The 13,161-nt window shown below is 50.4% G+C and overlaps 1 protein-coding gene across 1 annotated transcript in view; it reads right to left on the bottom strand.

Moving 5' to 3' along the window:
- POLE (DNA polymerase epsilon, catalytic subunit) overlaps window positions 1-13,161 on the bottom strand; it is a 65,576-nt gene that overhangs the window by 32,896 nt on the left and 19,519 nt on the right. The window contains exons 17-25 of the mRNA XM_051836853.2: window positions 10,918-11,046; window positions 10,742-10,844; window positions 10,506-10,652; window positions 9,659-9,804; window positions 8,959-9,107; window positions 8,424-8,516; window positions 7,823-7,967; window positions 3,664-3,821; window positions 3,095-3,290 (exon numbers count right to left, since the gene is read on the bottom strand). Coding sequence (XP_051692813.1) covers window positions 3,095-3,290; window positions 3,664-3,821; window positions 7,823-7,967; window positions 8,424-8,516; window positions 8,959-9,107; window positions 9,659-9,804; window positions 10,506-10,652; window positions 10,742-10,844; window positions 10,918-11,046 — 1,266 coding nt within the window. The remainder of the gene's footprint in view (window positions 1-3,094; window positions 3,291-3,663; window positions 3,822-7,822; window positions 7,968-8,423; window positions 8,517-8,958; window positions 9,108-9,658; window positions 9,805-10,505; window positions 10,653-10,741; window positions 10,845-10,917; window positions 11,047-13,161) is intronic.

Below are 13,161 nucleotides of genomic sequence, written 5' to 3'. Positions count from 1 at the left end.
TCGGATCAGTGCAGTTGTGGCCAACTGGGGTGTGAACCATCGGATGGAAGACCTCTCTCTCTCTCTACCTCTCCACTCTCTGCGTAACTCTGACTTTCAAATAAAAAAAGTTGGTGGTGATGGCAAGACATCATTGTCAATATATTTAAATGTTACTGAATTAAAATGTTAAACTTTGTTATATTTAATTAAAATAAATTTTTAAAGAGAAAGATTAAAAAAAAAAAAAAGATCTATTTATTTGAGAGGCAGAGTTACAGACAGAGAGGGAGAGACAGAGAGAGAGAGGTCTTCCATCTGTTGGTTCACTCCCCAAATGGCCACAATGGCGAGAGCTGGGCTGATCTGAGGTCAGGAGCCAGGAGCTTCTTCCAGGTCTCCCATGTGGTGCAGGGACCCAAGGACTTGGGCCATCCTCTGCTGCTTTCCCAGGCCATCAGCAGAGAGCTGGATTGGAAGTGGAGCAGCTGGCACCAATATGGGATGCTGGTGCCATAGGCAGAGGCTTAACCTACTATTGCCACAGCACTGGCCCCTAACTAAAATACTTTTTAAAGCCTCTTGTTTGGGGCCGACGCTGTGGCATGGCAGGTTAACGCCCTGGCCTGACGCGCCAGCATCTCACATGGGCACCGGTTCGAAACCCGGCTGCTCCAATTCCAATCCAGCTGTCTGCTGTGGCCTGGGAAAGCAGTACAAGATGGCCCAAGTCCTTGGGCCTATGCACCCATGTGGGAAACTCGGAAGCAGCTCCTGGCTCCTGGCTTCAGATCAGCGCAGCTGCGGCCACTGCGGCCAGTTGGGGAGTGACCAGCAGATGAAAGATCTCTCTCTCTGCGTAACTCTGACTTTCAAATAAATAAATAAATAAATATTTTTAAAAAAGAAAAAAAAAAAAAAAAAAAAACCTCCTGTTGCAGACTGAATCTTTAGATCCCCATAAAACTCATATTTTGAAGCCCTAACCACCGATGAGTTGGTATTTGGAGATAACTAGGTTTAGATAAAGTATAAGGTGGAGACCTTGTTATAAGAACAGTGTCTTCATTAAGAAGTAGAAGAGAAGCCAAAGTTTTTTTTCCCCACCACCATGTGAGGATACAGTAGGAAAGTAGCAGTCTGTAAGCCAGAAAAAGAGACCATGCTAGTTGGGTTTGCATCACTATAATGAAACATCTGAGGCAGCCAACTTTGGAAAGAGAAAAGTTAGGGCCAGTGCTGTGGCGCAGTGGGTTAAAGCCCCAGCTTACAGCACTAGCATCCCATACCGGGGCAGGTTTGAATCCCGGCTCTCCATTTCTGATCCAGTTCCCTGCTAATGAGCCTGGGAAACCAGCAGAGAATGGCCCAAGTCCTTAGGCCTCTGCACTCATGTGGGAGACCTGGAAGAAGCTCCTGGCTTCAGATTGGCTCAGCTCCAGCCGTCGCAACTGTTTGGGGAGTGAACCAGTGGATGGAAGACCTTTCTCTCTCTCTCTCTCTCCCCCTCCCCCTCTGTCTTTCAAATAAAATAAATCTTGAGAGAGAGAATTTACATTCAGTTCAGTTTTGGAGGCTTAAGTTCCAGACTGGGCAGCCCCACTGATTTGAGGCTGGTGTATGGCAATGGCAGAGCTTGACAAGAGAAAGGATCCCATGGTGACCCGGTGAACCAGGAAGCAGAGAGAGCAGCTGGGCCCAACTCAGGCTTTCATAATCAATTCTCTTGCAAGAAGCACCTCTGACCAGGCCCACCTCCCAACAGTGCTCCCAGGAGACCAAGCCTTAAACAAGTGGGCTTTTGGGGAACATCTGGTATCTAAACTAACATTCCAACTGGAGCAGAGCCCTTACCAACAACTGAACTGACTGGCACTTTGATCTTGTATTCTCCAGCCTTCAGAACTAAGAAATAATTGTCTGGTGCTTAAAAAAAAAAAAAAAAAAAACACCAAAAACATTAATACTACAGAAAGGGGAGAAATCACTGCACAAGATAGGAGGAACAGGTGATTGTTATCTTCTAAAAGGAAGACAAGGGACAGGAGAAGCCACAGAAAAGGAGCGATACACTAACCAGAGTGCCCAGTGGCGCTCACAGTGAGGCCCAGAGCAGCTGCCACCCACCCCTCGCCAACCCCTTCCCGACTGCCTCCCAGCATCCTGAGATGACTCTAGATCCCCCCGGTGTGCCCTTCCTCGTCTGGGTTGATTCGAACAGGGCAAGGCAACTTGCCAAGAAACAGAAGCCCATGAAGCAAAGAAACCCAGGAAAAGTCTCAGAATATTCCAGTGCTCCTTTCACCCGGAAAGCCTACTCCTAGATAATCACACACAAGCAGGAAAAGCCCTGTGCGCCAAGATGTCCAACACAACACTGTTCACGACAGAAACCCAACGCTAACTGATAATCAACAGCAGACTGCACGATCAACTAAGCTGTGCCGACTGATGGACTCGTGCAGCCTTAGAGCACAGCCACAGAATAGCAAAAGAATTACCAAGTATCCTGAGGAAGTATCATGAAAGCTAAGCCAGCATTGCCATTTACAGTGTAACTGTGTGTGCATTTATAGGACCTGCAAGACTTTAACAGTCAGGGGCTGGCATTTGGCACAGCAGTTAAAAGACACTGCTTATAATTTTTAATTGTGCTACTTTTTTTTGACAGGCAGAGTTAGACAGTGAGAGAGAGAGACAGAGAGAAAGGTCTTCCTTCCGTTGGTTCACCTGCTAAATGGCCGCTATGGCTGGCGCTGCACCGACCCAAAGCCAGGAGCCAGGTGCTTTCTCCTGGTCTCCCATGCGGGTGCAGGGCCCAAGCACTTGGGCCATCCTCCACTGCCTTCCCGGGCCACAGCAGAGAGCTGGACTGGAAGAGGAGCAACTGGGACAGAATCTGGCGCCCCAACTGGGACTAGAACCGGGGTGCTGGCGATGCAGGCGGAGGATTAGCCAAGTGAGCTGTGGCACCGGCCAATCGTGCTACCTTAAAAAATGTTTTTGTCGCAGAGTTACCACTTGAAACAGACACTGAAGGAGAACTCCAAGGGTGCAGGGGCTAAGGAAGCTTACCCGGAGTCCACCTGGCACCATCCTCCCCAGGAGCCCTTACCTTACTATACAGCACATCCAGCCAGTAGTCGGCCACCTTGGCTACAGAGCTGTACACCTCCTCCAGCGTGCTGCCCTTGAGGAAGGCCTCAAACACGGAGGACTGGAAGATTTTAATCAGCTGCAATTCCCCACGGCGTTTCACCTCAAAGCCCTTTAGCTCAGCCAGGGAGCCATCTTCATTGAACACGGCATATCTAGAAAAGAAGACAGGTTGGCAGGGACACAAAGCCTGGGGCATTTGATGTCTTGTCTTCTGCCTTCCTCAACATGTCGTACCCTCCCTCCTACTGTCCATCAGGCAACAAAGGTCATTCCACTCTCCAGTTGATGCCTCTTAAAATGAAAAGTGACTGCCCACCAGACAGGATACAGCAGGCAGAAAATGGGCTGGCACATCTTCCAAATTGAGTCATTAAAGACAAAAAAAAAAATAGTAATAATAAAAAAAGAAAGAGAAGAGCCCAAGTTGGTTTCTATCCTGGCTCCTGGTCTACTCTGCTGCCTGGGATATTGAGTCCCCTCTTAATCTATACCCTTGCTAGACTACTAAGGCTATAAGACTCCTACCTCTTCTTTAGTTTCTTGCCTTCTTCCTTGGAGGCTGGAAGGATCATGGCAAGGTAGGGTCCATCAACCTCAAAAAAGATACTGTTCTCAGAGCGGGTGACGTAGGTGAGAGAGGAAGGTTCTGCCAGCTCCTGGTACTGGTCATTGGTGAAGCCTTCCTGAGAAACAAGAGATAAGGGACAGCGTCACTGCTGATGGCCCACACTGGAAACCACCTGAGTCCCAAGAGTGGACAGACCATCAGACTGCGGCTCTTCCACACGACGGGCACGACTCTGCAGCAGAAAGGGCGTGAGTTCTGAAACACCCACACGGTGACTCTTGAGTGCATCTTGCTAAGTCCAAGCAGCCAGACCCAAAAGGTACATATTTTACATTTCCATTTTAGGACATTCTGGAAAGGGAGTATTACAGCACAAAAGCCACACTGGAGGTTGCTGGGTGTTGGGATGGGGAAAGGCGCTGATGGGTGGCATATGAGAAATGTTGGGTGGACGCAGCTGTTCTGTGTTGCTCTGCAGCGGGAGAACGTGACGCTCTGGGTCTGTCCAAGCTGAGCTGTGCACCATAAAGAGTGAATTTTACTATGTATGAATTAGGTGCCAACCAGGATGTGGAGGGAAGGGGAATGGGTTTCCCACGAGAGATGCCATGGGAACAAAATAATCTAACTGCATTATCCATGGGTGGAATATAGAACCAGGTAGAAAAGGGTAGGGAAGGGAATAGCCAACTTTACAAACCAACCAACTGGTTTGTATATTGTCCCAGCCAGCCCAGCCAGCCAGTGTAAGTCTAACAGCCAAAATAACTGCCTATGCCGTATAGCAGCTGGAAAATGTTTTTCTCAGAGGGATGGCATCCTGTCAGGGATTCTGTTCCTACTTCACATGTGTACTAGAGTTAAATAAATGCACTGAGAAAATCAGTGACAGGCTTAGCACTGTAGAAGAAAGAATTTAATAAGAAATGGAGACTAGGCTAGATATGTCAATAGACTCATGTGTTTAAAACCACATTCGTGGCCGGTGCTGCGGCTCAATAGGCTAATCCTCTACCTTGTGGCGCTGGCACACTGGGTTCTAGTCCCAGTCGGGGCGCCGGATTCTGTCCCGGTTGCCCCTCTTCCAGGCCAGCTCTCTGCTGTGGCCTGGGAGTGCAGAGGAGGATGGCCCAAGTGCTTGGGCCCTGCACCCCATGGGAGACCAGGAGAAGCACCTGGCTCCTGGCTTCAGATCAGCGCGATACGCCGGCCAGCATGCCCGCCGCAGCGGCCATTGGAGGGTGAACCAACGGCAAAGGAAGACCTTTCTCTCTGTCTCTCTCTCACTGTCCACTCTGCCTGTCAAAAAAACAAAACAAAACAAACAAACAAACAAAAAAACAACCCACATTCGCAGGGTCTGCGCTGTGGCGCAGTGGGTTAATACCCTGGCCTGAAGCACCAGCATCCCATATGGGCATCGGTTCAAGACTGGCTGCTCCACTTCCGATCCAGCTCCCTGTTGGTAACCTGGGGAAGCAGTAGAAGATGGCCAAGTCCTTGAGACCCTGCACCCACGTGGGAGACCTGGAAAGAAGATCCTGGCTTTGGATCAGTGCAGCTCTGGCCGTTGTGGCCATCTGGAAAAAGAACCAGCAGGTGGAAGACCTCTCTCTCTCTCTCTCTCTCTCTCTCTCTGTGCCTCTCCTCTCTCTGTATAACTCTTACAAATAAGTAAATAAAATATTAAAAAAAAAATCACATTTGCAGGAGCTGGAGCTGTGGTGTAGTAGGTTAAGCGTCCCTGTAAGGCACCAGCATCCCATATGCCCACGTAGGTCCGGGGTTCGAGTCCTGGCTGTTCCACTTCTGATCCAGCTCCCTGTTGGTAACCTGGGAAAGCAGTGGAAGGTGGCCCAAGTGCTTGGACCCCTGCACCCACAGGAGAGATCTGAAAAAGCTCCTGGCTCTCTGTCTTTCCCTTTTTCTGTAACTCTGCCTCTGAAATAAATAAATAAATCTTAAAAAAAATACATTTGCAGATATACACACACAAAATATTCAGAAATATAAAGAAAGTGTCTGTGTGTGGGAGGATTAATTAGACACATCTTTCCCAGCTCAAACTACGGTGAGCAACCAGAAGCTATGACAACCCCCAGGAGCCGTGAGCACAGCCAGCACCTCATCTGGTTTCTGATGCTGTCTTCCAGGAAAAGGAACCCAGGCTCCATGGAGAGCTGCCTGACTCTGGGGCTGCAACAGCCTATAAACCAGGAAAGAAGAAAGTGCTCCAAAAACAAAAGCAGTAAACAGAACAAGGTATGTCCCAAGAGCACACATGGGAAGGAACCTCAGTGGTCACAGGAACCACTGGAGTGACAACAGGCGTCACAAGTGCACTGAGTTGTAACTCCAAGATACAATGAGCACCCATGAATCCATGCTTGTGAATAAGCAAATAGACAAGTGAGGGGACAGGAGAAGGGTGACAGCTCTTCCTTACAGAATTCAAGTTAATACAAGCAGAAGGCCTGCGGGAACAGAAACTGCCACAGGGGAAAAAAGTTGCTGTGAATGAGAGCCACCAATAAATGCTAAAATCAGTAGGTTAGAGTGTAAGGAGCAACTGACTGGCTATTAGCATAGTTTCAAAATATCTCCTTCAGAATATTAGTTATTGTGGTGGCTTTATGTTCAGAGACTGCCGATAGTCCTTCTTCCAGGAGAGGAAGCTTAGTTCTTTCTCCTTGGGTGTGGATTTCCTGCCTAGAGTAGAGTGTGGAGGAGACACAGGCACTGCACAGTGCAGAGGCACCTCTACCTGCGGATCCAGCAACGTCCCCGCATCCTACACCTGAGAACAAAACAAGAGTGGGTAGGCCCTCTGGTGTGTCTCCAAAAACACCCAAATAACCTCAGCTGAATAACAAGCAAGGGGAGTGGGCACCTGGCCCAGCAGCAAGAAGCCACTGGGATGGACTGCCTGGTTCAAGTAGCTGTGTCTCTGCAATCCACATGGGGGACCTGGACTGAGCTCAGGCTCCTGGCTTTAGGCCTGGTCCTGCTTTAGCTGCTATAGGCACTTGGAGAGCGATCCAGTCTCTCCCTTTCTCTGCTTTCAAACAAAGAAATAATCTTTGAAAAAAATAAGGCAAGACAAGTCTGGGGCTCTGCTGCAGGAGAAAGCAGAACTTGCCTGCTGCTCCCTAGAAGGCGTCTGACCAGATCCTCAGTCGGAACTGTTAGGGAACCATTCATGGACAAAGTAACTGTAGCGCCATTTGAAACAAAGTAACTGTAGCGCCCTTTGAAAGAAAGTAACTGGCCGCGGATTAGCGTAGTGAGCCGCAGCGCCAGCACACCGGGTTCTATTCCTGATCGGGGCGCCGGATCCTGTTCCGGTTGCCCCTCTTCCAGGCCAGCTCTCTGCTGTGGCCAGGGAGTGCAGTGGAGGATGGCCCAAGTGCTTGGGCCCTGCACCCCATGGGAGACCAGGAGAAGCACCTGGCTCCTGCCATCGGATCAGCACAGTGCGCCAGCCGCGGCGGCCATTGGAGGGTGAACCAACGGCAAAGGAAGACCTTTCTCTCTGTCTCTCTCTCTCACTGTCCACTCTGTCAAAAAAAGAAAAAAAAAAAAGAAAAAGAAAAAAAAGAAAGTAACTGCGCAGTAGTACGACAGCTTGAAAGAAAAGTAGAGAGGTAACCACCGTAGCTGGTAAGATTTGAAAACAGACTGCCTAACCACAAACTGTCATTGCCATGACGATGGGACCCTGGGGGGTCAGAATGTGGGTGGGGCTAGCCTCTAGAAACTGTATATAAGGGGACCCTCAGACGCTGTAGACCAGGGGTTGCTCAGCCTCTCTCCCTGGTCCGTAGTGCCTTGTGCCCGCGGGGAGTAGGCTTGAGCGATCTCTCCTCCTAGTCGCCTAGAGTATCAAGAAAGTGTGTTTAGCTTGACCTTCCTCAGTCTCCTCGACTCTTCCTTCGTGGTAACCTGGCCAGTTCCCGAAGGGGGAGATCCTGACAGAACGGTCAAGGAAGGTGAGTATAAAGTGTGAGGTATTCTCACAGGGCTACTGACACCATTCTGAGCGTGTGTACTGGGCCAAGGCAGAGGTCAGGATGAGACACACCCCATCACACCCCTTGGCTGGGGACCCAGACTCACCTTGACCATGATATTCAACATGGCCCCAGGGTACGAAATGGTCACCTTGGGCTTCTTCATATTCGTTGTCTTGATGACAAAATTTTCTGGGAAGCTATTGGGCAGGACACACCATATTCCATCTGTGTCCAGTTCCAAGGGCCTCCTTCAGAGAAACAGAAATAGGCTTCACATCGTTCCCTATGAGAATCAAGTGTCAAATCCAGGGACCAGTGTTGTGGCACAGCAGTTTAAGTGTCTGCCTACAACACCAGCATCCCATTTGAGTGCTGGTTCAAGTCCTAGCTGCTCCACTTCTGATCCAGATCCCTGCTAATGCAGAACACAGCCCAAGTGCTTGGGACTCTGCCATTCATGTGGGAGACCCGGATGAAGCTCCTTGCTCCTGGCTTTGGCCTGGCCCAGCCCAGCCCCAGCCATTATGGTCATTTGGGGAATAAGCCAGTGGATGGAAGATTCTCTCTCTCTCCCCCTTGGTAACTCTGCCTTTCAAATAAGTAAATAAATCTTTAAAAAATGTCAAATCCGTGGCACGAACATAAATAGGACCCAGCAATCAATCCTGAGCCCGGGGACTTTCCACTCTGCACGTGGTACTCACCCGATCTGTTCAATGAGCTCCCGGGCCTGAGTGATGAGGTTAGCCCCTGTGAAGCAGACGATGCCAGCCATCTCCATGGAGTACCAGCGAGCCCTGGGGAGAGTCACCGCCTATAATGGGCAGAGCTGACGCGAGCCTCCCTCCGCAGGGTATCAGAAGAAAAAAGAAAGGGGACAGAAGTGGCCATTAACTCGTCAAACAGGACGAGCTAAGACAGAACTGTCTCCATCCCTACTTCAGGGCTCCTGGCCTGGATCAGGAAAATGCTGAAAGGGTTCAATGAAAATTACCAAATTTCATCTGCAACCAGAAAGCTCAGATGAGTAGGTGTTTCTGGAGATTCATGTCTCCTGCATGCCCCAGGCCCTCCAAGTCAGCATGGCCCCCTCTACTCAAGCCCCACATCACTCTTCATCATCTTCCCTTGTGTCAAAGTCTGCACTCTCCAGTGTTCCTAAAACCAGATGAACAGCGCCCCCCCCTTACCCCATGCACCCCATTCCTTCACTCGGTGAGTGTTCACCGCAGCCCATACCCTTTGCGCATGACGTAGCCATAGAAGGAGTTGAGGATGCACTTGTGGGCCAGCTGCAGGGAGTCATACAGCACCTCCATGTTCTTGCAGCGCTTCACCTCAGCTGCGTCACCCACTTCCACAGCTGCCGACAGTTTCTTTTTCCACACCTGCGAACCACCAAGGCATGGTCCAGAATCATACGCTTTTACCCAGAACTGCCGTACGTAAGGCAGAGACCCTCACAGGAGTTCTGACCAGCAAGCAGCATGTCCCTTGACATTCATTTAAATCAGAGGTCAGCAAACAAAAAGGCAGGATAGTGAATCCCGCAGGTGTGAGGGCCATGGAGGGTGTGGGATGGCCTCACCTCCTGCAGTGCAGGGAAGCACTAGATAACACGGGGGCTAGCCAGGTTCCAACTCAGTCACTAAAATGGCCCACCCAGACGTAGTGCCCAGATCCTTGCTCTAAATGACGACTTCTAAAACAATCACTCAGAACAGATGATGACCTACATCCTTTCTGGCCACTGACTTTTCAAAGTTACAAGTACTTATGCACTTTGCACGAGCACACATGCCAACTCTGAGAAGTGAAACCAGCACATCCCAGCCAGGGAGCGCAGGACGTCTACACAGAGCCGAGCAGATCCTCACTTCAGATATTAAACTCTGCTCTGTCCTCACAGGTACACCTTTTGAAGCAACTCAGACCTCACCTTATGAAGTCCTTTGAACTCATAGCGCCTGTCCCGGAAGGCGCGCACTGTGTCCACGTAGAAAGAGTTTTCCCGCTGGCAGATGGTGGTGAGGCGCTCCTCCACCTTGGTGATGTGGATCTTCTTGTAAGCCTTCCGGCAGTAATCTAAGTACAATTGAGAGTGGTGGAGGAGGATGTGAGACTTCCCACACACACAGCCAGCTGGGATACACGATTGCTGACACATATTAACATAAAGGAACAGAAAACCCAGATGTGCTGCTAGTTTCTCACATCATATCAAAAGGACAGCCCCTGGATACCAAGAGTTGAATTACCAAGACCCTGTAAAAAGAGCTTAGTTTCGCAAGACCTGTTAAAGGACAACCTACAGAAAGAACATAATTTACAGCAATCTAAAACAGACAACCAGGGGCCAGTGTGTGGCACAGTGGGTTAAGTTGCCTCTTGTGACACGGCATCCTGGAATTCCACTGTCAGAGCACTGGTTCGAGTCCCAGCCACTCTGCTTCTGATTCAATTCCTGCTAATGCATCTGGGAAGGCAGCAGACGATGACTTAAGTCCTGAGGCTCCTGCCACCCACATGGGAGATCCTGACGGAGTTCGAGGTTCCCGCCTTTGGCCTAGCCCAGCCCTGGCTGTTGTGTGGCCATTTTTGGGGGAATGAACCAGTGGATGAAAGATCCCCATCTCTATCTCCCTCTCGCTGTTATTCTGCTTTCAAACAAAATAAATAATAAATAAGTAAAACAGACAACTACCTTGCTGACCTCGGGCTGTGGGGCGCAGCAGGTAAGCAGCAGGTGTGATGTTGTAAAGCTGTGGCCTTGCCCAAGCACTCACCTGCCAGCCTCCTCTTCTCATACTTAGCTTGCTCCTCACGGGACAGTTCATGAAAGGCCCGAGCAGGTCCCTCTGGGAACAACGGGGGAAACTTCTCTGACTCCAGCTGGTGCTGGATCCGATGATATTCACTGCGACTGGCAGGCACTGGAAGGAGGCGGCAGTTCAGGTGAAATGAATATGGGACAGATGTGCCACATTCCCGATAAGCACCTGCCCGGGTGGCTGATACTCACTGAACTCGCCCCTCCACTGCCAGGCCATCTTCCTCTGGCAGTTTGCTCCAGGTTTGTTGAAGTCACAGGCAGCACAGGTGGCCTCATCCACCATGGCAGAGGGCTACAATTGAGGACAGAGAGTCAGAAAGCGATCAGGGTTCACATAGATTCCGATGTGAGAAGCTAAGGCTCACCTGTAGACGGTTTGTCAGGATGATGTTGGGGTACATAGCCCCCACATCCAGGTGGTAGATAAGGGGACACTCAATTCGGTTAGGAACATCTTTCAGGGAGGTGAGTTTGGTCTTAATCTCATCGCACACCTATGGGGAAAGGGGTAATAAACAAAGGTTAGTGAACAAGAAAGAACCAAGGAGGAGCTGCACCAGGGGTCTCAGAGAGATGACAGCCACATTCCAGGCCCAGGTACCTGTTTGTAGAAGCAGCACCTAGACAAAGGAGAGACCCATGGAAGCAGTGCCTCAGCCCCCAAACAGGGGGGTCAAGGTTGGTAGAGAACTGTGTACAGGCTTGGAGCCATGTGTCCCAGCCTGTGACCCCTGCAACGGGTAACGGTTACACTCAGAGTGGTGGCTGTGGGCTGGCAAGCCTGAGACCCAGCCGGAGCGTCAGCAGTCACTGTCCTTGTGTTGGTGTGTGCTTGTGGCAGTCCTTGATGGGCGAGAAAGTTCGAGAGGTTCACATGGGCTCCTGAGACTCGCCTTTCTACCCCAAAGCCCACGCTCTGACACACTGCAGGAGACTCTCCGGCACATCTCACACACCAGTGACGAACTCTTGTCCCCAGCCAGGGGTTGAGTTGTTCCCTGACATTGAACATCTCAAAATGCTGCAGAAAATAGGAAACTACTCCTGTAAATGGAGAACGGATCCTCTACGCGGGAAAAAGCCCAGCGTGGAAATACAATGAGCAGAATGAAAGTGAGAGCAGGGAGCTGACTTGGTGGGACCCTGGGCTCTGGGAAGGGCAGCTCGCAGTCCTCACTGGAAGGGCTCACAGGGAAGGAAACAGCAAAGCAAAGAGGTACAGGGGTGAAGTCAGGAGGGAGCCAGCACAGGCTCCCAGAGTCCTCTGCACAGTCACAAAGTACATGCCTAAATTCTTCCACTATCAAATTGTGACAACACACGTGAAATGTTTCATAAGAGAAACTTTCTAGACTCAGTGCCTAGAGTTTTCATTGGTGGCTGTCATGGAGCCACCTCAGCCTGCACATACCCAAACCTAGACTCCCAGCAGGAAAGCAGGTGCTTAACATAAACCCCAGGCTGGCGCCGCGGCTCAATAGGCTAATCCTCTACCTAGCGGTGCCGGTACACCAGGTTCTAGTCCCGGTCAGGGTACCGGATTCTGTCCCGGTTGCCCCTCTTCCAGGCCAGCTCTCTGCTGTAGCCCGGGAGTGCAGTGGAGGATGGCCCAAGTGCTTGGGCCCTGCACCCCATGGGAGACCAGGAGAAGCAGCTGGCTCCTGGCTCCTGCATTTGGATAGGCACAGCGCGCCGGCCACGGCGGCCTTTGGAGAGTGAACCAACAGCAAAAGGAAGACCTTTCTCTCTGTCTCTCTCTCTCACTGTCCACTCTGCCTGTCAAAAAACAAACAAACAAACAAACAAAAAACATAAACCCCAGTGTCTACAAACAACGCAAGTATAGCGAACCTTCGTAGAGAATAGTAGGAAACCTCCTGAAACCCAAGCTCCCAGGTGCCAGCCCATGATGGCAGCCTTGCAGACAAGCATTTCTGAGCACAGTAGCTTATGCTTGCAATCTAAGCACTGTTGTTCTGCACTTTCTTGTGCCTGCTTAGGAAGACAAGCGACACACAACAGGGAGAGAAAACACAGACCCCTGATAAAGGCAGGACTCTCAAAAGCCATGTCCCTAAAAGATACCCTAGAGGAGCTGGGGCTGTGGTGTAGCAAGTAAGGCTGCTGCCTGCAGTGCCAGCATCCCATATGGGCGCCAGTTTGAGTCCTAGCTGCCCCACTTCCGATCCAGCGCTCTGCCATGGCCTGAGAAAGCAGCCAAAGATGGCCCAAATCCTTGAGCCTCTGTCCCCAAGGTAGGAGACCTGGAACAAGCTCCTGGCTCTAGATCAGCCCAGCTCCAGCTGTTGCTGCCAACTGGGGAGTGAACCAGTGGACGGAAGACCCCCCTCTCTGCCTTTCAAATAAATATTAAAAAAAAAAAAAAAGATACCCTAGAATGAGTTTGTCTGCCAAGAACCATGTCAGGGTGAAGAAAGTCTTCCTTGTGGGACCCTTGGATAGGTTTATTGTTTACTTGATATTTCCACCTGGTCTACGAACCCTCAAGTCAAGGAACGAAATAAAAAGGGCCCCCAGCCGGTTGGTAATGCTCCTGAGGAGCCAGGTACTAACACATAAACAGCTACTCAGGGCCCCAAGAGTCTGCA

This window comes from Oryctolagus cuniculus, chromosome 21 (genome assembly GCF_964237555.1).
Source record: "Oryctolagus cuniculus chromosome 21, mOryCun1.1, whole genome shotgun sequence".
In the NCBI taxonomy this organism is placed as follows: Eukaryota; Metazoa; Chordata; class Mammalia; order Lagomorpha; family Leporidae; genus Oryctolagus; species Oryctolagus cuniculus.
Note: the sequence above shows the minus strand (reverse complement) of the source record. Positions and strands in the feature narration are given on the sequence as shown.